General features: G+C 44.1%; 1 protein-coding gene across 3 annotated transcripts in view; it reads left to right on the top strand.

The window, feature by feature from the left end:
* Positions 1-21341, top strand: part of CUL1 (cullin 1) — an 89594-nt gene that overhangs the window by 67035 nt on the left and 1218 nt on the right. For all 3 annotated transcript variants that reach the window (XM_084896508.1, XM_084896507.1, XM_084896506.1), the window contains exons 10-21: positions 7966-8073; positions 8151-8257; positions 10405-10453; positions 11044-11175; positions 12853-12970; positions 14162-14238; positions 14600-14731; positions 17301-17393; positions 19948-19995; positions 20075-20157; positions 20632-20737; positions 21117-21230. In XM_084896508.1, the coding sequence (XP_084752634.1) occupies positions 7966-8073; positions 8151-8257; positions 10405-10453; positions 11044-11175; positions 12853-12970; positions 14162-14238; positions 14600-14731; positions 17301-17393; positions 19948-19995; positions 20075-20157; positions 20632-20737; positions 21117-21230 (1167 nt within the window). The remainder of the gene's footprint in view (positions 1-7965; positions 8074-8150; positions 8258-10404; positions 10454-11043; positions 11176-12852; positions 12971-14161; positions 14239-14599; positions 14732-17300; positions 17394-19947; positions 19996-20074; positions 20158-20631; positions 20738-21116; positions 21231-21341) is intronic.

The raw sequence follows: 21341 nt of genomic DNA, 5'->3' as shown, positions 1-21341 counted from the left end.
TTTGTTTTTGTGTGAGTTTATTTGAGCCAAACTGTCGACATATGCTGGGAAGCAGAACCTCAACAAATTGATATAATGTTCCTACACTGAGCAGTTTAATCTTTCAAAAATGCTATTTAATGCATTAACAATTTTATTCCATGTTCATTTGTTTTAAATGAGGTAAAATACAACCTCTTCCCTGCAATGACATATTAGATCTACAATATTAAAATTGTCCTCTGAGTTGCCTCATTCTGATTAGCTTCTTGTTCCAGTAGAACTGTTAGCCCCCGGTGCCCCTAGCACCACCTGTCATCACGTGGCCTGCATTGGTGCTCCTGCCTCTTGCAGAGTCCCACACAAGTGTGCATTGGTGACAGCTGCCACGTGGCCACCACCTCCTTTCCAGTTTTGTCCTCCGTCCATCATTTATTTACTTATTTACTCTTCATCTGAGGATATGTTTATTGATTTTAGAGAGGGAGGGAGACAGAGAGAGAGACATCGATAAGTTGCCTCCCATAAATGCCGTGACGGGGGATCAAACCTGCGGCCTAGGTATGTGGCCTGGGAATCAAATCTGCATCCTTTTGGTTTACGAGACAATGCGCCAACCAACCAGGCCATCTGGCCAGGGCTCCATTACTCTTTATCCACATCATCTCCCTCACCTAAACGGATGGATCCTCACTGTTTTAAAAATAAACCTCTGGCCCTAACTGGTTTGGCTCAGTGGATAGAGCATCGGCCTGGAGACTGAAGGGTCCCAGGTTTGATTCCAGTCAAAGGCATGTACCTTGGTTGCACCAGGTGGCAGCTGGTCGATGTTTCTAACTCTCTAACCCTCTCTTTCCTCTCTGTAAAAAATCAATTTAAAAAAAACTCTGGGCCTGCCATTTTTTCTCTCTGCTAGGACACCGTCCTTTTTTCTACCTATTACATACCTATTTATCTTTCAGAATCCAGCTTAGCTGCCATTTCTTCCATATAACCTTTCTGTATCACCCCTTTGAAATAATAGCATGTTAGACTATGACATTCACACTACTCTATGTCTGATGTCTGTGTAAGAGTCCTCTATAGGGATGGCTTCATCCATCTTCGTGTCCTCAGGACTCCACACAGTGCCGTGGACAGAATACTAGTAGTGTCTCAGTGTACTTAGGTTTTAATTATACTCCTTGTTCCTAGCAGGAATGAGGGCGGCATACACAGTATATAAAAGATAGCGGGAAAGGTGAAATAAATTAGAGAGTAGCAAAAGTGATAGGAAATAAGCGAAGCTAGGTGTGAAGTAGTGTTTGAAATGCTTGGGGAAGGTCTGGTGCTCCTTAGTGGTGGGTCACAGATACACCTCCAGAAACCAGTTGGTAAAAGACCTTGTCACTGGAAGGCAGTCAGCTCCGCGACTCACAGTGGTCACAGAGAGCGGCCTGGAGCTCAGGAGTGGATTCCTGGATTCAGAACAGGATACTTTCCCCAGTAATGTGGACAGTCATCAGTGCCACATGTACAAGTAAATATGGCATCAGATCATGGGATGGCTTTATACGAGACATCCCTTATAGCAAAATGCCAAAATAAAGCTCAAGAACAGCCAAATAATGCAACTTGTAAGTACTTGCTAATGAGTGATTGCTAATGGGTGACACATTTGATTCCATATTGAATAACACACAATTCTACAGCAGTGAGGGTCATCATACTTCCTACAGAGAGCTGCATGAATAAACATAAATCAGGTTACAGGTGTTCCATCACTCTCTGTCTTCATGGGAACATGAAACCATCTTGATTTAGTGTCCCAGGTTTACTGGGCACTGAGATGTAAGCCAACATATGGGCTTGTGGACGGTTGTATGTCCAGGAGGCTGTTGGTCTAACAGTGGGTTGCTGGGCTTCAGAGACAGGGAACAAAGGTGTTTATTTGCAGCTTTGAGAGGAATTGGGTGCCAACATGGGAGAGGCATCCCAGGAGCTCCTGGAGCTGTTGCTTTCAGGACTTGGGAATGCTGGTGCTTATAAAAGGAAGCACCTGAAATGGGGAGTTTCACAGGCAGAGGTAAAATTTGGTAGCTCTGACCATTGTAGTTTCTAGTAGAAGACTAAGCGGTGAATCTAGGCCAGGGGTCCTCAAACTTTTTAAAGTGGGGGCCAGATCACGGTCCCTCAGAGAGCTGGAGGGCCGGACTATATGAACTACTAATTCCTACTGTAACACCTTGGCTGCGCTCACTGCCCAAAAAACCTGGCGGGCAGGATCAGACTCCCCTGGGGGCTGCATGTGGCCCGCGGGCCGTAGTTTGAAGACCCCTGATAGGCCATTATCAGCATAGGGAAAAGGTTACAGGCTCGATCTCCTCCCCCCCCCCCCCCCCCCCCCCCGTAAGTAGAGATTGTTCAGGAGGCAGCGAATCAATGATTCTCTCTTATCATTGATGTTTCTTTCTCTCTCCCTCTCTGAAATCAACTTAAAAAAAAAGTTTAGTGTTTTCACCTCTGATCACTCAGCTCAGCACATACAGAGTAATACGAAAGGGCGACATCTGTCTGAGCCAGAATGCAGGGGATAACCAGGGTGGGATGGGGCAAGGGCAGAAATAAAAGCCCTAAGTTACATGACTGAGACCAGGGATTTGTAGAAGCTTATCAGAATCCAAAAGTAGAGATCAGTTTCAAGATGTATTCATTATAGTCTGAGTCTAAACTATGATCACAAGATGAGTATAAATTATTGAAGTAAAAAGTAGTTCGTGGACAGAGGATAAAAGAATAAGAATAGAAATGGGAAAATTGTTAGGTTTTTGTCTTGGTATTTTAAACTTTAAATCACTGGTCAGAAAAATGGCTGTGTTTTGTGATAGAAAGAAGTTGGATGATGGAGTAGAGAGGCCCCTAAGAAAACGGGAGAATATTGTACAGTGGAACCTCATTTCTTGAACTTCCTTCGTTCCATGTGGCTGTTCGAAAGCCGAACCATTTTTTCCCATTACAAATAATGTAAATTGAATTAATCCATTTCAGACCCCCAAATGATTCCGTTTTAAACTTTCTTATATACAGTACACGTCTGATGTACTGTTTAACCTATAAATAATCACTTTAAAAACAAAAAGGACATGAAATTTAAATGAAAATTTAAGAAAAAGGAAAGGAAATGTACAGTAAAAATGAAAATGTAATAATCACAGCACAATATCCTGAGGTTTTAACAGCGGTAAATTGACTCATCATGCCCCTTTGTTGCCTGAGAGACTTGAGACTGATCATACAGCTGTCAGCATGATGAAAGGTTTGTCAGGTTGAGAAGCAAATTGTTTGAGATGGGAGACGTTGGAGAATGAGGTTTGACCCTTAGTATTTGAGCTCTCTCGTTTATCTGCCAGTTTGGGGTTTTTTTCCCATTAGTTAATATCAAAGTCAATTAATTTTATTCCCTATTTCATACAGGCTGGCAATTGGGTGAACGGCTCAGAAACACAGTGATGGGGAAAGCCAACCCAGGTTAAAATTTCCACAGGTCATTGTCAGAGTGTGTGTAATGTGTATGCCTGCAGATTGTTACCCGTTTCCTCTGCAGTTGATGGTTTGTGGTGGTTCTTTCTCTGAAATTCTTCTCTGTTTTGTACGGAGATAATGTTACACCAAAGATCAAGTGCTAGTGCTTATGGGGAAAAGTCATGTGCCACCCCCAAAGAATTGCTTTTTGTTGTTGTTAATTAGTGAGGTTTCATTTCTTTCCCTTTCCTCCTTAAAATAGAGTGGCCTCAAGGGAAGGCCGTCAGCATCGAGCAAGGCCCTGTCCTGTGGTGCTCTGTGATGGCGACTAACCATCCTCGGAACTCTCTTAAAGCTCCTTTGTAACGGAGCTTGGTTCAGTCCTGGCTTGACAGAAGGAGCGGTGCCTCAGGTAGTTCTGGGTGACAGCAGGTTTCCAAGGAATGGTCAAATCTGCCATTGGAGAGCACCAACTTGAGGGTGTCCCCTCAAGCCTGTTGCACCTTGACATACCTCTTCTGGCTGTGTTAGGATATTATTAGGGTTCCCAGTGATCCTCAGAGTCTGCTCTGAGACCTGCCAGCTCCCGGGGACCAGGCCTACAGACCTCTTCGTGTGCCATGTGCACTTCGTTGTCTAAAATAGCATCAGATGGGAGGTGAGTTCTGTGAAGCTTCATCCTTCTAGTGGAAATATGGAATAAAAGGTAATAATTCCATAATGTTTTTAAGAGAGTTGGTGGATGTCACTACCCTAGGCGTTTACCCATAGCAGGTGTTAGTGGAGTGGACAGGGTTTTGGCAAGAGTGGCTGCCCTTAGCCACAATTCACAGTGTGATTGGTGTTCCAGTGGGGTTTAGGTTTGGTATGTAACAGGGCGGCCTAACCTGTCTTGGAAGTTCAGAGAGCTTCCCTGAGGAAATACTCAAAACCAACAGAAGAGTTAGAGCTAACAAGGGAGCCTACACAGCAAAGACCCTTCATGGTAAACACCACCCATTCTAAAAACCACGAGGCCTGGGCTGACAGGAGGGGAAGTGCTACCTTAGAGCCATATTGATGATACCATCTGGGTCTTGAGCCCAGAGGAAACCAGGGGAGGGAATAAGCATGAAACTGACAAGATCAGGTTCTGTTTATCCACTTTATCCACACACACACCTCTTCTCTTTCTTTCTCTCTCTCTCCTCTCTCTCTCTCTTTCTCTCTCAGCAATTTGTTCCACTTATTTTATTTATGCATTCATTGGTTGATTCTTATATGCACCCTGGCCAGGGATCAAACCTGAAACCTTGGAGTCCAGGCCGATTTCTGTTTCTAAAATTCAGTATTATGTAGAAATGGACTGACAGGATGAAGGTGGCTGTGAGTATGCCAGTTAGAGTCGTAGGTAGTTGAGATGGAGAATGATACGGGTAGATGGAAGAGAGTGTTAAGCAAGAAAAGACTGTAATGGACGGGTTTTGTGTTTGTTCATTGTTGAAGCTGGAAGATGAGCATAGGGGGTGCGTTTTACTATTCTTTGTAATTTTTTTCCACACTATACTGTTGAAAGAAATGAAAGCAGAACATTTGAGACTCTCTTCCCAGTGTATGTTTTCAGTTTGACTCAACTAAACTATTACAAAATAAAAAAAGGAAAGGAAAATGGAGAGAGAGCAATCCAGAAGAGGGTCAGGAATTGGGAGATGGGGAGACTCCCTCTCCACCCACCCTCCCCCGCCACACACACACACACTCACACACACGCACGCACACGCACACACACGAACACCCCACCCCCAGGACAGGGGTGTGAGCTCAGTGGGGAGTTGAACAGGCTCCCTCAGGGGTGGCCCTGAGTGGTGTCAGGTGTCTTACAAGGAGAGCTCTGGTGTGCTGAATACAGGGTGGTCATGAGCAAATGGTCTCTGCTCCCTTCACTTTTTAGACATTGAAAGTCTTCATTTCCTTGGTAACATATTTGATCCAACTGATGTTCCCTCATGCTCCTTACCTTTGTTGCCTGTATAACCAAGCTGTGGTGCCTCTGAAACAGCTGAAGATCCTCCTCTATCTCAAGGTGGTTAATCACTCACCCTCTGAGTGCCTTTTCTCTAAGGGCAACTGCTGCTGCCCCTTCCTTAAAACCCTGTCCTCTGGGATCTCCTAGTGTGTGCCGCCCCATCTGCCCTTGTCAGGTTCCTAAGTGCCTATTGTCTGGATCTCAAGTGCTGCATTCAGATTCCCAAGGCTCAGCGCAGCAGCACACTCTTTCCCTACGAGGTTCCATTCAAACCCTGACTTCTTGCCGCCAGACTCCTGTAGTAGAAAGAATCTTGAAATTGGAGTCTGAAGACATCTATGCCCTTGGGGAAGATATTTTTGAAGTATTTCTATTTTTCAAATCCTGAATCTAAGAAAAAAATGATCAAGAAAACAAGGGAAAGCAGCATAATTCTCCTGCCAGTAGAATAGTCAACACAGATATTCCTGGTCCGGAGGACTCCATTGATGACAGTCCAAAGCAAGGACAGGCACCGGAGTGTGCAAAGGAAGGTGAAGGTCGTGGGGGCCCAGGACTGGGGCATGTGCTAGAAAGCCAGTCAGCCTCCCAGTCCGTTGTCCTGTAGTTGATGCCACGTTAGAGATGAGAATGGCCCTTTCTGTGGCTAAGGGTGAGTCATTTTTAGAAATAAAATAAATATTAATATATTGATGTACATAATATACTTTATGTAAATCCTGTGGGAGATTATGGGAGAAATAGCAAGTTTTGGAAGCAAAACAAGTCCTTAAATTGGCGGTTTTGATGTGTAATTTTTTGTGATGTGTTGACATTGACCTTGCAGGTAGAGGCTACTGTACATATTGAGATTAATCTTATCACAATACATTGTTCATAGTAAAAGTGAACCATGCATTTTTATTACAATAGAAAACCTCTGAAATTCTATAAGTTTATCACAGAACAGTGATTTGCTCTTAACACTTACTTACTATTATTGGAAAACAAGTAAAAAAAAAAAATTTTTTTTTTAATTAAAAAATGTAAGTTAAAATTTGGGGAATTTTGGTTTCTCATTCCCGAATTCTGAAGATTAATATCTATCAAGAAATCTGAAACCAGTTAAACTCCCTGCCCCTCAGGCCTCCTTTCCAAGCTCAGCCTGAGCACCAGCCTCTCCTGTCCTGTCCTCCGACTTGTCCCCCCATGTCTCCCAGCAGAGCCCTGGAGGAGATGCTGACTCGGGAGTTGGGCTCCAGCCTGATTCTGCCATTTAATGCCTTGACCAGATGCTTAACCGTGACTTAGTTTCCTTAAAAAAAAATAATATATATATATATATATATATATATATATATATATATATCTCCCAATATATATAGTATGTGTGTGTGTGTGTGCGTGTGTGTGTGTGTGTGTGTGTGTGTGTGTATATATATATATATATATATATATATATATATTTTTTTTTTTTTTTTTTTTTTTTTTTTTACAGAGAGGAAAGGAGAGGGATAGAGAGTTAGAAACATCAATGGGAGGAAAACATTGATCAGCTGCCTCCTGCACACTCCCCACTGGGGATGTGCCCACAACCAAGGTACATGCCCTTGACCAGAATCGAACCTGGGACCCTTCGGTCCGCAAGCCGATGCTCTATCCACTGAGCCAAACTGGTTAGGGCATGACTTAGTTTCTTCATCTGTAAAATGGGGATACAGATAGAACCAATCTCACGGGGTGACTGTGACCATCACTGTGCAGGTTTAGCCCTGGCTGGTGTGCAACGAGCCCTCAGCATTAGCTGCTTTGTTCTTATCATCACTTGGGTCTGTCTACTTTCCTTCTGCATCGCTCAGAATCATGTGTCTGACCTTTCCATTCTGTTCCCAGAGCAATGTTTCTTTGTCTATAGACCCCAGCTGCCTGCCTGTCTCCCAGGCTCTGGTCTTTCCCCTCCTGGTTCCCTTTATTTGTCCATGGAGTCTTCTGTTGGTTGGTGAGCAAGTCCGCCCTCACTGCCATGTCCGGCCCCCAGTCCTTGCCCAGGGCTCATTAGCCCTGAACCCTGCACTCCTCAGCACCACCTGCCAGTGACTTCTCAGTAACTGACCGGTCGCTCTCCCCAGCCCAGAGTCCAGAATGTGAATTGTTAACAACAAAAAGTGCAAGCAAAGCCATCCCTTTGATCGTGTTTTCTCTGATCCCTTTGACTTTTCAGCCGAAACCGGTTTGGCTCAGTGGATAGAGTGTCAGCCTGCGGACTGAAAGGTCCTGGGTTCGATTCCGGTCAAGGGCATGTACCTTGGTTGCGGGCACATCCCCAGTAGGTGGTGTGTGCAGGAAGCAGCTGATTGATGATTCTCATCAATGTTTCTAACTCTCTATCCCCCTCTCTTTCTCTCTGTAAAAAAAACAATAAAATATATTTTTAAAAAACATGGAAGAAGTATATCAACGAAATCCTCAGTGACCATCTTTTTTTTGTTTTTCTACACAAGGATCCCAAAATGTACGTGCAGACAGTGCTGGATGTTCATAAAAAGTACAACGCCCTGGTCATGTCGGCATTCAATAACGACGCGGGCTTCGTGGCCGCCCTGGACAAGGTGGGTGTGTCAGCACGTGGCTTTCCATGGAGGAGGCAACAGCGTGAGCCCTCTAACTGGGTTTTGTGTGATCGCAGGCTTGTGGGCGCTTTATAAACAACAACGCTGTCACCAAGATGGCTCAGTCGTCCAGTAAGTCCCCCGAGTTGCTGGCTCGATACTGTGACTCCTTGTTGAAGAAGAGGTACAGTGACTCCTGTTTTTCTTAGCAAACCTTAGCTTTCGTTAAGGGATAAAATTTGTATCACATTTGACATACAGGAAATTGTAATTTTTCTACCTCTTGAGAAAATAATTGAAAGCCAATAATCTTTGTCTTCCCAAAAGATACTCCATTCTGCGTGCTGCATGCCCGGGTCATTTTTTTTTTTTTTTTTTTTTTTCTTATATAGCTAATGTCTTAAAGACTTGCAAGCTGCATGGCCCATTTGGTTGGTCACACTGACTGTGGCAAGGGTGGCAGTGACAGCAGAAAGTAGCCATTTCTCTTCCATCTGCTCGTTGTTCTTTTCTGCTGGTGGAGTTTTTTCCAGTTGAGACCTGTGGCTGTAGCCCCTTTCCCCTACTCTTTCCCCTCTTCCCCACCAGCTGCTTTCAAAGCAGAAGGTGCTCCACGTACTGTGGTGTTTTGGTTCCTATGAACTTTTACCTTCACGTAGTGAGTTTTCCCATAGTGTTTCCATATTTTTATATTTTAACCATCTTAGTTCTCAACCAGTATTTTTGCTATTGAAGTATGTGTATTAAGAGCCAGAGGCAACATAATCTACTGTGGTTCTCTCCTAGGTTGTATTTTTTTTTTTTTTAAGTTCTCACTATCTTCATGTTTCTGGTGTAGTTTCCTCAGCTTCTTTCACTTGAATGGCTTCCTGGTTTTACTGTTCCAATCATCACAGCAACAAATGTTGCATAGCTTGCATAACCCCTTTATGAAAAAGACTGAGAATGCCTCCACATGCCAAGAAAAAGACAGCAAACCAAACTCACTTAGAGTTGTGGAATCTGGTGTAAAATGTTAGCAAACTAAATTTATCTGTGAACTGAAGAACAATTCTCTAGTTCATAGTGTAGCTTTCTTGGAATGTAAGGATGGCTCAGCAGTAGCAAATCTGGTGTAATTCACTGTATGAACAACTGAGTCTTCCAATGGGCATGGGAAACCTTTGATAAGGTCGATCACGATCTCTGATTTCATCAGAAAGACACATACATGGCCAGTGAGATTGAGTAGGTAGTGTTTTCTCCTAATCATTGCACAGCTCATGTATAACTTAAAAACTCTAGTCAGATCCTCCGGTGTATTCATTTCAGGTCTGAAAGTGGATTTTGTATTAGAATGCTTCTTCAGGCTTGACTTCATATTTTAGATATATTAAAATTTTCAATATTTTTAATATGGAGGTACCCTGATAGGACCTCATTTTGTTTATTGGGCAGAGTACTATCTTTTAAATCTGTTGTCTTTTGATGAATAGCTCTTATCAAGTCTCTTGATTTCTGCATTAAGGCCACTAAAGCAGGAGAATGGCAGAGGGTTCCATTAATAAGCATGTGCTGCTGCATGGAATCGAGTAGGTGCTAAGTTAAGCAGCTACAGGACAGAGAAGCAGCCCTGCCCCATTGGTATGGAGAGCAGGGTGGGTTTTCTGAGCCAGCTGCTATCTGGAAACAGCTCTTCAGCACTTGTTGGTGGCAGGGACCATCTTATATGATTTGTTGAGGGTGTTATTTAGAAAGGTATCTTGTAGTAAAAACTTAAAATTTTCATTTACTCAGAAATCACCTCGAGATGAATATTTCTTGGTAGAATACAATGAATAAATCAGTTATTAAAGGACAGCCATCTGTTTTGTAGGCATAGCTACAAACGAAGATAACACTTTAATAGTAGTTTAAACTCTTTCATTATCTTTCATTATTACGTCATTAAAAGGAAACCATGTCTTTTTGTCTTTCTTTTGTGTTGTTGTTAAAGCATGTTGTAGAGGCAATTAGAAAAGTAAATATTTCCTTATATTTAAATGGATTGTATTATAGGAAAACTTGATTCAGAATGTTTTAACTTTTTAATAAATTTTTGTTGTTGATTTTCATCCTGGATATTCTACATGGTTGTTTCACAGTCTGTCTTCTCAGGATAGAGCTGGACTGGCAGGTCACCACACGGCCAGAGGAGGAGATGTTGGCCTCCCTCTTAATGGACCAGTCTGAAGGGAGCTGGTTATTTCAGTGCTCAAACCACTTTCTGGTTTGATAGTTTGGCTAAGTGGTGCTTATTGATGAAATGTTTGCTGATTTGTTTTAAAACATTGCCTTTTCCATAAATTTCAGTTCCAAGAACCCAGAAGAAGCAGAACTAGAAGATACGCTCAATCAAGTGGTAAGGTGCTTAATATTCATACCCGTTTTCAGTGGCCTCATCTGACAGTTGATTTAAGGTTACTTATGTAAAGGCATTTGAAATATGAAAAATAAGGGAATTATTTCCTTTACTTTGAATCTGTGGTTTGCTCCCTAAATTTGTGTCATTAATTCTTTTTAAATTTTATTTTATATTTTTATTGATTTCAGAGAGGAAAAGAGAGAGAGAGAAACATCCGTGATGAGAGAGAGAGAGAGAGACTCATCAACCGGTTGCCTCCTGCACACCCCCTACTGGGGTTCGAGCCCACAACTTGGGCATGTGTCCTTGACTGGAATAGAACCTGTGACCCTTCAGTCTGCAGGCTGATGGTCTATCCACTCCGCTAAACCAGCCAGGGCTGCGGCATTTATTTTAACATTTGTAAATTCCACATACTACTAAGTCCAGACCAAACCAATGTTATTTAAGTATTTTCAGTCTGCGAGTACATTTAAAGAATGGGGCATCATTTTGCCGTGATACCAAGACAGAGAAGGTATGCGTGTGGGCCCTGACACGCGTCCGGCTGGGAGGCCCTCAGTATGCTCTTTCTGTGGCTTTGCCAGATGGTTGTCTTCAAGTACATAGAGGACAAGGACGTGTTCCAGAAGTTCTATGCGAAGATGCTGGCCAAAAGACTCGTGCACCAGAACAGTGCGAGTGATGATGCCGAAGCAAGCATGATCTCCAAATTAAAGGTAAATTTCGTCTTTTCCTGAAGCAGTCTCTTTTTTTAAGCCATTACTGTACCAAAGTTTGTTGTTTTCCTAGAAATACTATTATTATTAGTTGGGCAAAGCCATTCATCAGTGTATAATGAGGATTTGTACAGGATGAGTTCTACTCCACTGCTGGAAAGTGCCAGCATTGTGTCAAGTCTGGATCCTTCCTCAGACCTCCTCACTCTCGGGCCTTCTTTTTTTTTTTTTTTTTTTTTTTTTTTAATATTGATTTTTAGAGAGAGAAAAGTGGAAGGGAGAGAGAGATAGAAACATCAACGATGAGAGAGAATTATCGAGCTGGCAACCCGAGCATGTGTCCTGACAGGAATCGAGCCATGATCTCCTGGTTCTTAGGTTGACACTCAACCACAGCCATGCCAGCTGGGCTCTTGGGGCCTTCTGTTCCTGCCTGGCTTGACCGCTGTGCCCACCACCTGAGCCACACACCAGCCCGTCAGGATTGCACAGACTGGCGTGCCCGCACACTGCTGTTGGCTTTGGGTGATGGGGTGTTTGGCTTTGCTCTGGGTTTGGTTGTATCTGCAGGACAGCAAGCGTCATTTTACTTCGCAATTGAGAAGTTTTTTCTTTGTTCCCAGCCTCTGCTCGTAGCCTGCGTTTGTTTCCAGACTTGCTGGCCTGTCAAGTGTTGTTACGTCTTAGAGCTATTTCACTTTGACCTGCAATTATTATTACGTGGGTGTCTCTCTTAGCTCAGGCCTCATAACGAAATACCATAACTGCGTAGCTTGTACAACAGGGATTTATTTCTCACAGTGGTGGAGGCTGGGAAGGTTGTTTCTGGTAAGGGCGCTCTCCATGGCTTGCTTGTCACCTTCTTACCCTGTCCTCACATGGCAGAGCGTAAGCTTGCTGGTGTCTTCCTAGAATGGCTCTTCCCTCGTGGAAGTTCACCCAGGTGGCTACATCTGAACTTTACGGACTCCCTGTGGCCACCTCCAGACACAGTCACGTTAGGAGTTGGGTTTCAACATAGGAGTTTGGGGGATATAGTTCATTCCATAGCAACAGTTAAGCGACAGAGACAAATTTTGTCACCTGTGTCTTCTACCAAGGAGTCACAAATTCTTGACCTTAAATGCTCAAGTGATAGTTATTGTGTGTATGATGACTTAACCGTTCCGCTTATAGCTGTTATTTAATGCAGTGTTTTTCAACCTTTTTTGGGCAAAGGCACACTTGTTTCATGAAAAAAATTACGAGGCACACCACCATTAGAAAATGTTAAAAAATTTAACTCTGTGCCTATATTGACTATATATAAAGTAATTCTCTTGAATAGGAATCAAATAAACACAAAGAAAGTATTTTATAATTACTTTATTATGAAATATTAAGTAAACAAAATAGTGAAAAATTATAAAATTCTTGTCTTGTCTGCACCTACAGCACACCAGGCAACATCTCGCGGCACACTAGTGTGCCGCGGAACAGCGGTTGAAAAACGCTGATTTAATGGTATATTAATTCAAACCAGTGCATATTTATACTGTTAAATCTAGTTAACTGACACAAGCTTTAGTAGTAGTTTAACAATGAAGTATGTGTCATGTACTGTGATAGCTCAGATTCCCGTGTGTGCGTTGATATTTCTATAGAAATTAATGAGACCATTATTTGGGTCTATTTCAGCAAGCATGTGGGTTTGAGTATACCTCTAAACTTCAGCGGATGTTTCAGGACATTGGCGTAAGCAAAGATTTAAACGAACAGTTCAAAAAGCACCTGACAAATTCAGAGCCACTGGACTGTGAGTATCTGCATGTTCACAAGCTCCTTTTACAGGCAGTGTTCTGAGTGAAGTCATGTCCTTTATAGCAAATAAGAGGGATGGCAGTTGTCAAGTAAGGGTGGTGGATCCTTTATCAAAAATTCAAGAAGAGACAAACAAGGAGTTCCTCCCAGATGCTCTGTACCACTCCTGCCCCCTGTGAGGCATCAGATGACAGCCATGGAAGTGGGCTGGCCTCGCAGGGGCCTGTACTGAGCATTGCTTGCAGGGAGTGTGGGCAGCTGAGTTGGTAGCTGCATCCAGGTCCTGAGCTGAGAACTCTTTGACTTGCTAGCATGGCCGCCCTACCATGGGCACCTGCCAGCTCAGGCTCCATGCAAAGTTTAATTTTTTTTATGGTTATTAATATTACAATGATGTTTTTTAATCCTCACCCAGGGACATGTTTTTATTGATATGAGAGAAAGAGAGAAACACCGATCAGTTGCCACCCATGCACATCCCAACCAGGGATTGACCCTGCATCCTGGGCATGTGCCCCGACCGAGAACAAACCTGTGACCTTTTGGTATTTGGGACAATGTTCCAACCAACTGATCCATACCAGCCAGGGCTCATTTTTCTAATCTTAGTTCAGATCCATTCTAAAAATGTTTTTCTTCGTATACGAAACTGATTTAGCCATATAGTTAACAAGTCAAACTAATTTAGAGCATTGGCTTCAGGTGGGCATTGGGAACTGGGACAGGCTGCGCTCCTGTCATAAGGTCTTCTGCAGCCGTGGGTGGCAGCTTATATTGATGTCATCAGAGTCGTTTTGTCTTTCAAAAAAGTGGGGGTTTCTCCCAAAGGGAAGGAGCTATTCCTTTGCTGACGTGACAGCTGAGCAGTGGCCTGGTGGCAGCCACTTGTGTGCTGCGTGGCTGTGTGCGTTCGGTGTCCATCTGTGCCTCGACTAAAGTAGATGAAGGAGGCAGGCCTCTGATGTCCTGATTCTGAGTTAGGCGTGAAACAAAAAACTCACTCTTTAGAGGAAAAGAATTTCTGGCTTTCCCGCCTTTTACTGATTTTAATTGAATAAGTAATTTAATTGAAATTAAATTCTGAGCTTTATATTGAAGCAGGACTTTGATTGGCTGTGTTTTAATAAAGAGGGTTTTCCATTTTCTAAGACTAATAAGTTGTCTCCCTGTTTCCCGCCTGCCCCAGTGGACTTCAGCATTCAGGTGCTGAGCTCCGGCTCCTGGCCCTTCCAGCAGTCCTGCACGTTCGCCCTGCCGTCGGAGGTGAGTGCCTCTTCCATTCGCTGCTGAGATGGGGAGGAGGGCCGCCTTCCCGAGGCAGTGGGTCTGTGAGTCCTGTGGTCCTGTGGCTGCCTCTGTTCCGCTCAGCAGAGTGCCTGCCTTCCCGTCTGCACATGGGACCGAGTGAGGGCTCTGACGAGCATCATGACGCTCCCACCTGTCTAAAGTAGAGACCTCTTTTGATTGTGCCGTCAAATGCTTAGTTTCCTGTGCTTTGTAAGAGACCAATCCATGGCATTTGTATTTTACTTTGATGTAAGCACTGACTGTAAACTCGGAATAGTGTGTTTGTCCGAGGAACATGATGAGATGTGTCTTCACATAACGCTGTCCCTTCCTCCAGCTGGAACGCAGCTACCAGCGATTCACCGCTTTCTACGCCAGTCGTCACAGCGGCAGGAAGCTGACGTGGCTGTACCAGCTCTCCAAGGGAGAGCTGGTCACAAACTGCTTCAAGAACAGATACACTTTGCAGGTAGGTCACCTGCTTATTTTGAAACGTTTTTTAAGTCTAAATGAAGATAAGACAAATTGTAGAAATCAGATTTATGCACCCGAATCTGGAGTTAAGCTTCTGGGAAAATAGAATTGAGGTTAATGAAACAGCATGGTCTTAGAAGTCAGATGAGCTAGATTCTCTTTCTGGCTAAGGGACAATTACTTACTGAGGATGCTGAGTCTCACCAGTTTTCCATTCCATAAAATGAGGATGTAAGTGCTTCTGCTTCGGAAGTGGGTGTGAAAATTAAGTGAAATATGTATTAATAATTGTTTGGTACAGCTCCTGCCTGCCACACATCAAGTGTTTAGGTGGTAGCTCAATAAGTGGAGTTTTCTGTATTTAATTGTGATAATAGTTTGTTTCCTTTTTAAAAAAAAGATGTTTTTATTGATTTCACAGAGAGAGAGAAGCATCAGTGATGAGAGAATTATTTATTCCTTGCCTCCTGCACATCTACTACTGGGGATCAAGCCCACAACCTAGGCATGTGCTCTGACCAGAACCAAACTGCGGCCTCCTGGTTTGTGGGTCAACGCTCAACCACTGAGCCACACTGGCTGGGCAGTTTGTTTCCTTTGACAAAGAGGTTTCACATCCACAATAACTGAATGTGCTTATGACAGCACTGAGAACTTCGTTTACCCTCTGAGAGTGTCTCACCTTTAGAGGCCAGTTTTTAGGTGTTAAGAAACTTAAGAATGCATATTGCAGGCCCACCCTCTGCTCAGTAAACTCTGAGTAACCCATTCTGATACAACAGCTAAAATGTATGTCATCTGCTCTACACTACATCCAGAGGTCTCGATCAGCCTGAATGTAATGTGCTATGCAGTTGAAGTTTTGTTTTCTCTATCCCCAAATACACATAGAAGAGCTCCTGAGTTCATACTTTAGTCCGTAAAGTGTCAGTGCCCTTCCTTTGACGAGGTGGATACTCAACAAGGGACATGATGTTGGCCATGACACTGGCCCAGGGCAGCTTGAGGTCATGGCAATAGCCCTGTTCTTCCTTGCCCTTGTATTTTTATTTAAGACACAATTTTTCTTTATTCTTGGGTTCCTCAAATAGCTTTTCTCTTGTCTCCGCTGCGATAACTCACATGCATAAAAGGAGCCCATTGTGCCTGGGCCGGTGCCTCTGGCTCTGAGCGCCCTCCCACGCACCAGAAGGTTTCCAGGTCGATTCCCAGTCCAGGCGCATGCTTGGGTTATGGGCTCCATCCCCAGCACGGGGTGTGCAGGAGGCAGCTAACCAATGTTCCATTCTCCCTCCGATCGGTTTTTAAGGGGCACCCCCGGAAGTGTACAGTGAGAGTTGGGACAGATGTGTGCATCACGGAGCCACCACCATGCTCCTCCCAGGGCTCAGTCTCTGGTTGGCAGCAGTCAGTTCCTCGAAGCATCGTGGTCTTCCCGAGGCTCCGACCCAGCCTGCACTGTCAGTGGCCAGGGCTTGCTGCTCCTGATTCCCATGTGTCGCTGTGGGTGATGAGAGAGAAGGGGAAGGGATCCCGGAGGAAATGTGGGGGAAATGCTGGGACTCTGGCGGGAGAAGAGCAGGGGCAGGCCGCCATTCACTGTGGTGCTTCAGGCAGCGGAACCTGTCCTGTGGTTGGTTACCAAAAAGCTACCTCCGAGTGCCGTGGTTTGCTTTAAACCACGTCAGACTTTACACAGCAAAGTACTTAGGATAAAAAAATCAAATACAGCCGAAGCCGGTTTGGCTCAGTGGTAGAGCTTTGGTCTGCGGACTGAAAGGTCCTGGGTTCGATTCCGGTCAAGGGCATGTACGTTGGTTGCGGGCACATCTCCAGTGGGGGGTGTGCAAGAGGCAGCTGGTCGATGTTTCTCTCTCATCGACGTTTCTAGCTCTCTATCTCCCTCTCTTCCTCTCTGTAAAAAATCAATAAAATATACTTTTTTTTTAAAAAAAATCAAATACAACTCAATATGTTCTGCATCAATAATGTACCAAAAGATAATTTTTCTTGGCATTTATGCAAAAAATAAATTTAAAGATTGATGTTTTTGTATATACCAGATGGGTGAATATGTGTTTCTCTGTATACATGAGTGTGGACATTTGTGTGTATTTACATGGACAAAACATTTTAGGAGAAAATTCAAAATCACTTTAATGTTTGAAAAGGTGCGCCAAAACCGGTTTGGCTCAGTAAACTCTCAGTAATCCACTCTGCAGACTGAAAGGTCCCGGGTTCGATTCCGGTCAAGGGCATGTACATTGGTTGCAGGCACATCCCCAGTGGGGGTGGTGTGCAAGAGGCAGCTGATCGATGACTCTCTCATTGATGTTTCTAACTCTCTATCCCTCTCTCTTTCTCTCTGTAAAAAATCAATAAAATATATTTTAAAAATTAAAAAAAAAAAAGGTGCGAAATGATGTCTCTCAGGAACGCGTTACATTACAGTGGAATTGCACACACTGTCTTACTACGTGCTTCAGACTTAGGCGATGTGTTTGTAGGGTGCTTTCCATGTATTTAAATTTGCCTCTCTTTCTTTTATGTGGGGGACCTCAAAGGCATCTACATTCCAGATGGCGATCCTGCTTCAGTACAACACGGAAGACGCTTACGCGGTGCAGCAGCTGACAGACAGCACTCAAATCAAAATGGTATTCTTCCCTTTCTCCCCTCCCTAGTTTTGTAGACATTGTGGGGAAGGTATGCATGGCGGGCTTCAATTTGAAATATATAGATATTTGCCTAAAAATATGCTCTTATTCCAGGGTTGCAATACACTTTTTTAAAAAAAAGATTTAAATATATTTTATTGATTTTTTTTTTTTTTTTTTTTTTTTTTTTTTACTACAGAGAGGAAGGGAGAGGGATAGAGAGTTAGAAACATCGATGAGAGAGAAACATCAATCAGCCGCCTCCCGCACATCCCCTACTGGGGATGTGCCCACAACCAAGGTATATGCCCTTGACTGGAATCGAATCTGGGACCCTTCAGTCCCCAGGCTGACGCTCTATCCACTAGGCTAAACGGTCAGGGCTAATTTTTTTAATTTTTATGTTTATTTTGACTCAAGCCCAATTGACTCAGAAATAATAAGTGGGGGAGCAAGATCTCAAATGCTTGGGGGAATAATAGTTTTGCAGCTTCTTTTATGCATTTGAAATTAAGGAAGGGAACAGATTGGAGAAAGCAAGGTGAAAATTGGATTACAGGATAGTCAAGATTATGTGCTCTCTCGAGGGTTAATACCCCCTCCCAAGGATATCACTCTGGCATCTCAAAGGTGTGTTAGCCTAGATGCACAAGAACATTGGACAGGGCTGGCTTGAAACCTTGCACTAAAGTTACAGGCCTGGAGTGGGATTGCCCACCATGACCTGATCAGTTAGGAATTTATCATCAGACCACCTTGTGAGGTTACTTTCCTTAGAACTCTTTTAAACTCGGTGTAACGTGACGGACATGCACATAAATACATAACTAAAGTCATACACTTTTTAAATAAATAGGAAATATATATACGCTTCCATAGCAGCAAGGAGTTGTGCTTCTCCCTTTCTGTATTTGGATGCCCTTTCCTCCCCTCTCTCCCCTGACTGCCGTGGAGAATTTCTAGTACGTTGTGGAATAGAGGTGGCCTCCTTGTCTTGTTCCTGATTTGGGGAGAAAGTGTTAGCAGTTTCATTGTTAAGTGCAGTATTAGTTGTGGGATTTCCTTATATCCTTCATTAGATGTCAGAGGTTCTCTTCTGTTCTTAGTTTGTTCAGTGTTTTTATCATGAAAGTGTGTTGGATTTTGTTAAAATACTTTTCCTGCTCTGTTGAGATAATGTCTTATGTTGAACCACTTGGGATGAGTGCTGCATGGTGATGGCACATAGTACCTTTTATGTTCTGCTGGGTTTGGTGTGCTGGAATTTTCTTGCAGATTTTTGGCATCTATATTCGTAAGGTATGTTGGTTTGTCGTTTTCTTGCTACATTTTTGTCTGGCCTGGTACAATGGAATGGTCCAAAATACATCTTGAAATTCTAATGACAAAATGGGTTTGCTCCTTTGCACGTGAGAGTCTTTTCTCGTTTCTCCTTACGTCAGAAGGAGACTGAAGCCAGGGTGGAAGGTAGGTTGCCCCCAGACTTGGGAGGGCCTGTGCCCTGGTACCTGCTTTAGGCTGACACATCCTTCCGGTGACTATGCCAGGGTCTTGGCTAATGTTTAGTGGGGGAGCTGCCTCTCTGCTCCCCTCCTGTCCACGGTGGACACTCGTTGCTCAGTCAGATTTGGCTCATGATGTGAACCTGTTACGGCGCCATGTTCCGGTGCTGCTCTGGGATTCCAGGCAGGTGACTAGCCTTAGAGGCCTGTTGTTTTGACAGCTTAGCCCCGTGCCCTCTGACCGGATGGTGCCCAGGAAGACCCTTTCTGTCCATGCGTAATGGGAAGGGGTAGGTGTGTAGGAGTCTGAGTCACAGTGCAGGTCGGCTGGCCTGCATCTTATTTCAGGGGAGTATGAAGCTGAGGGTGAACTGACCAACCATTGTTCCTGGTCAAGGAGACGGCCCCGGGGCCACACATGCTTAGAAGCTGGTGGACAGCAGGTTGTACCCTGTGTCCGTGGACAGTGTCCTTCCTGCCCTGCTGGAATGCTCTGGTGTTTCTTCCAGGCATCAGTGTCCAAGAGGAGCTGCCGTTATTTAAGTGGACAGGTTCCTGTTGAGTTAATTAAGGAATCAGTTGTGTGGTCTGTGGTAGTTAAGTATAACACAATGGTCAGCAAACCACGGCTCGAGAGCCACATGCGGCCCCTTGAGTCCGTGGCTCTTCCACAAAATACCACCTGCAGGCGTGCACGCACAGTGCGACTGAAACTTCGTGGCCCACGCACAGAAGTCGGTTTTCGGCTCTCAAAAGAAATTTCAATCGATGTACTGTTGATATTTGGCTCTGTTGACTAATGAGTTTGCCGACCACTGGTCTAACAGAATCATCAGTTTTCATCATCGGGTCATCAAGGCTACAAAGGTGGTGTCACTTTCAGACATAGGTGCTCTGGGGGCTGTAGCGGCTTTAGGGAACCTCCAGAAGCACCATCTCTCTCCCTCTGAGCGTGTTTGTCAGTTTGGGTGACTCGTGTGTGTGTATGGCTTTTATTGCAATAAAAGATGTATTTTCTCTTTAAGTTACTACTCCTTTCTCTCTAATTGCAGGACATTTTGGCACAAGTCCTACAGATTTTATTGAAGTCGAAGTTATTGGTATGTTTCTGCACTTTTTAATATTAAGCTAGAAAAAGCCTTTTTCTGAGATTATGTAGTAACAGCTGTTTTCTTGTAGGTCTTAGAAGACGAAAATGCAAATGTTGATGAGGTGGAATTGAAGCCAGATACCTTAATAAAATTATATCTTGGTTATAAAAAGTAAGGAACTCTGCTCAGATGGCCCTAGACCATAGCCTAGTCCCCTGACCCCAGCACATTAACTGCTGTCACTGCCAGTGGGGTGGGGGCTGGGGGGAGGGGGGACTCAGTGGGGCTAGATGGGCAGGGGTGGGAGTTTGATGGCATCTGATGATTCCAGATGTTCTCCATTTAACTCTTGTTTTAGTTTTTTTATTTGTTTTTCATTTGGCAAATAAGTCTCCTTAAATAGCTAATTTTGAAGTTTGGATCTTTGTGTCCAAGTGTTCTGATTTTATTTCTCCTGACACAGTTGGGAGAACAGGTGAAGGAACTGAATACCTGGTGAACAGGTGTCCCGTGACCGAAAGTAGAACCGCTCGGTGTTTGGTTAGAGGGCTCGTTGGCAGAGCTCAGGGTGGGAGCTGCCGTCACATCTCAGCCCCTGTCCAGGGAGCAGTTGAATAGTGCTTGTTTCCTTCGTTTTCTTGACAGTAAGAAATTAAGGGTTAACATCAATGTGCCAATGAAAACTGAACAGAAGCAGGAACAAGAAACTACACACAAAAATATTGAAGAGGACCGAAAACTGCTGATCCAGGTGACTGGCACGCACCTTGGTGGTGTCTGTCCTGGGGGGGCTTCGTCCCGTCTGCTTGGCTGTGGCTTGTAGGTGATAAATGGTCTGGGTGGGGTCAGTGAAATACCAGCAAATAAATGTGGTGAGTTTGAATAGGAGGGGAGGAGACTACTTACTGGAGGGGTTAGGCAGCTTCTGTGGCTTGAAGACTGAATTTTCTCATTTTTTAAATGACTTTGTAGTTGGATTATTATAATTGCTCATAGGACCAAACCTAAGTAGCCAGAAGTCCCTGCCAGCTCACCTGCAGTATGTGTGCTGCTTGTTAGGCCCAGGTCAACCTCATGCCTAGACCCAGCTTCACTGTTTCCTTGCTTGTTTTCCCTGCTCTGTTCTGCAGGCGGCGATCGTGAGGATCATGAAGATGCGGAAAGTCCTGAAGCACCAGCAGCTGCTTGGGGAGGTGCTCACGCAGCTGTCCTCACGGTTCAAGCCTCGGGTCCCAGTCATCAAGGTACAAGAATTGCATAACAGAGGCAGTGGGTTTAGATAAGATGGAACTAAGAGCAGGTCGTTGTTTCCTGAAGAAGGAACTTGGTTATTTATATGCAGATTTCTACAAAGG

The sequence above is a fragment of the Pipistrellus hanaki genome (assembly GCF_964339955.1).
Source record: "Pipistrellus hanaki genome assembly, chromosome: 10".
Classification (NCBI taxonomy): Eukaryota; Metazoa; Chordata; class Mammalia; order Chiroptera; family Vespertilionidae; genus Pipistrellus; species Pipistrellus hanaki.
This window is presented reverse-complemented; position numbering and strand designations above follow the sequence as displayed.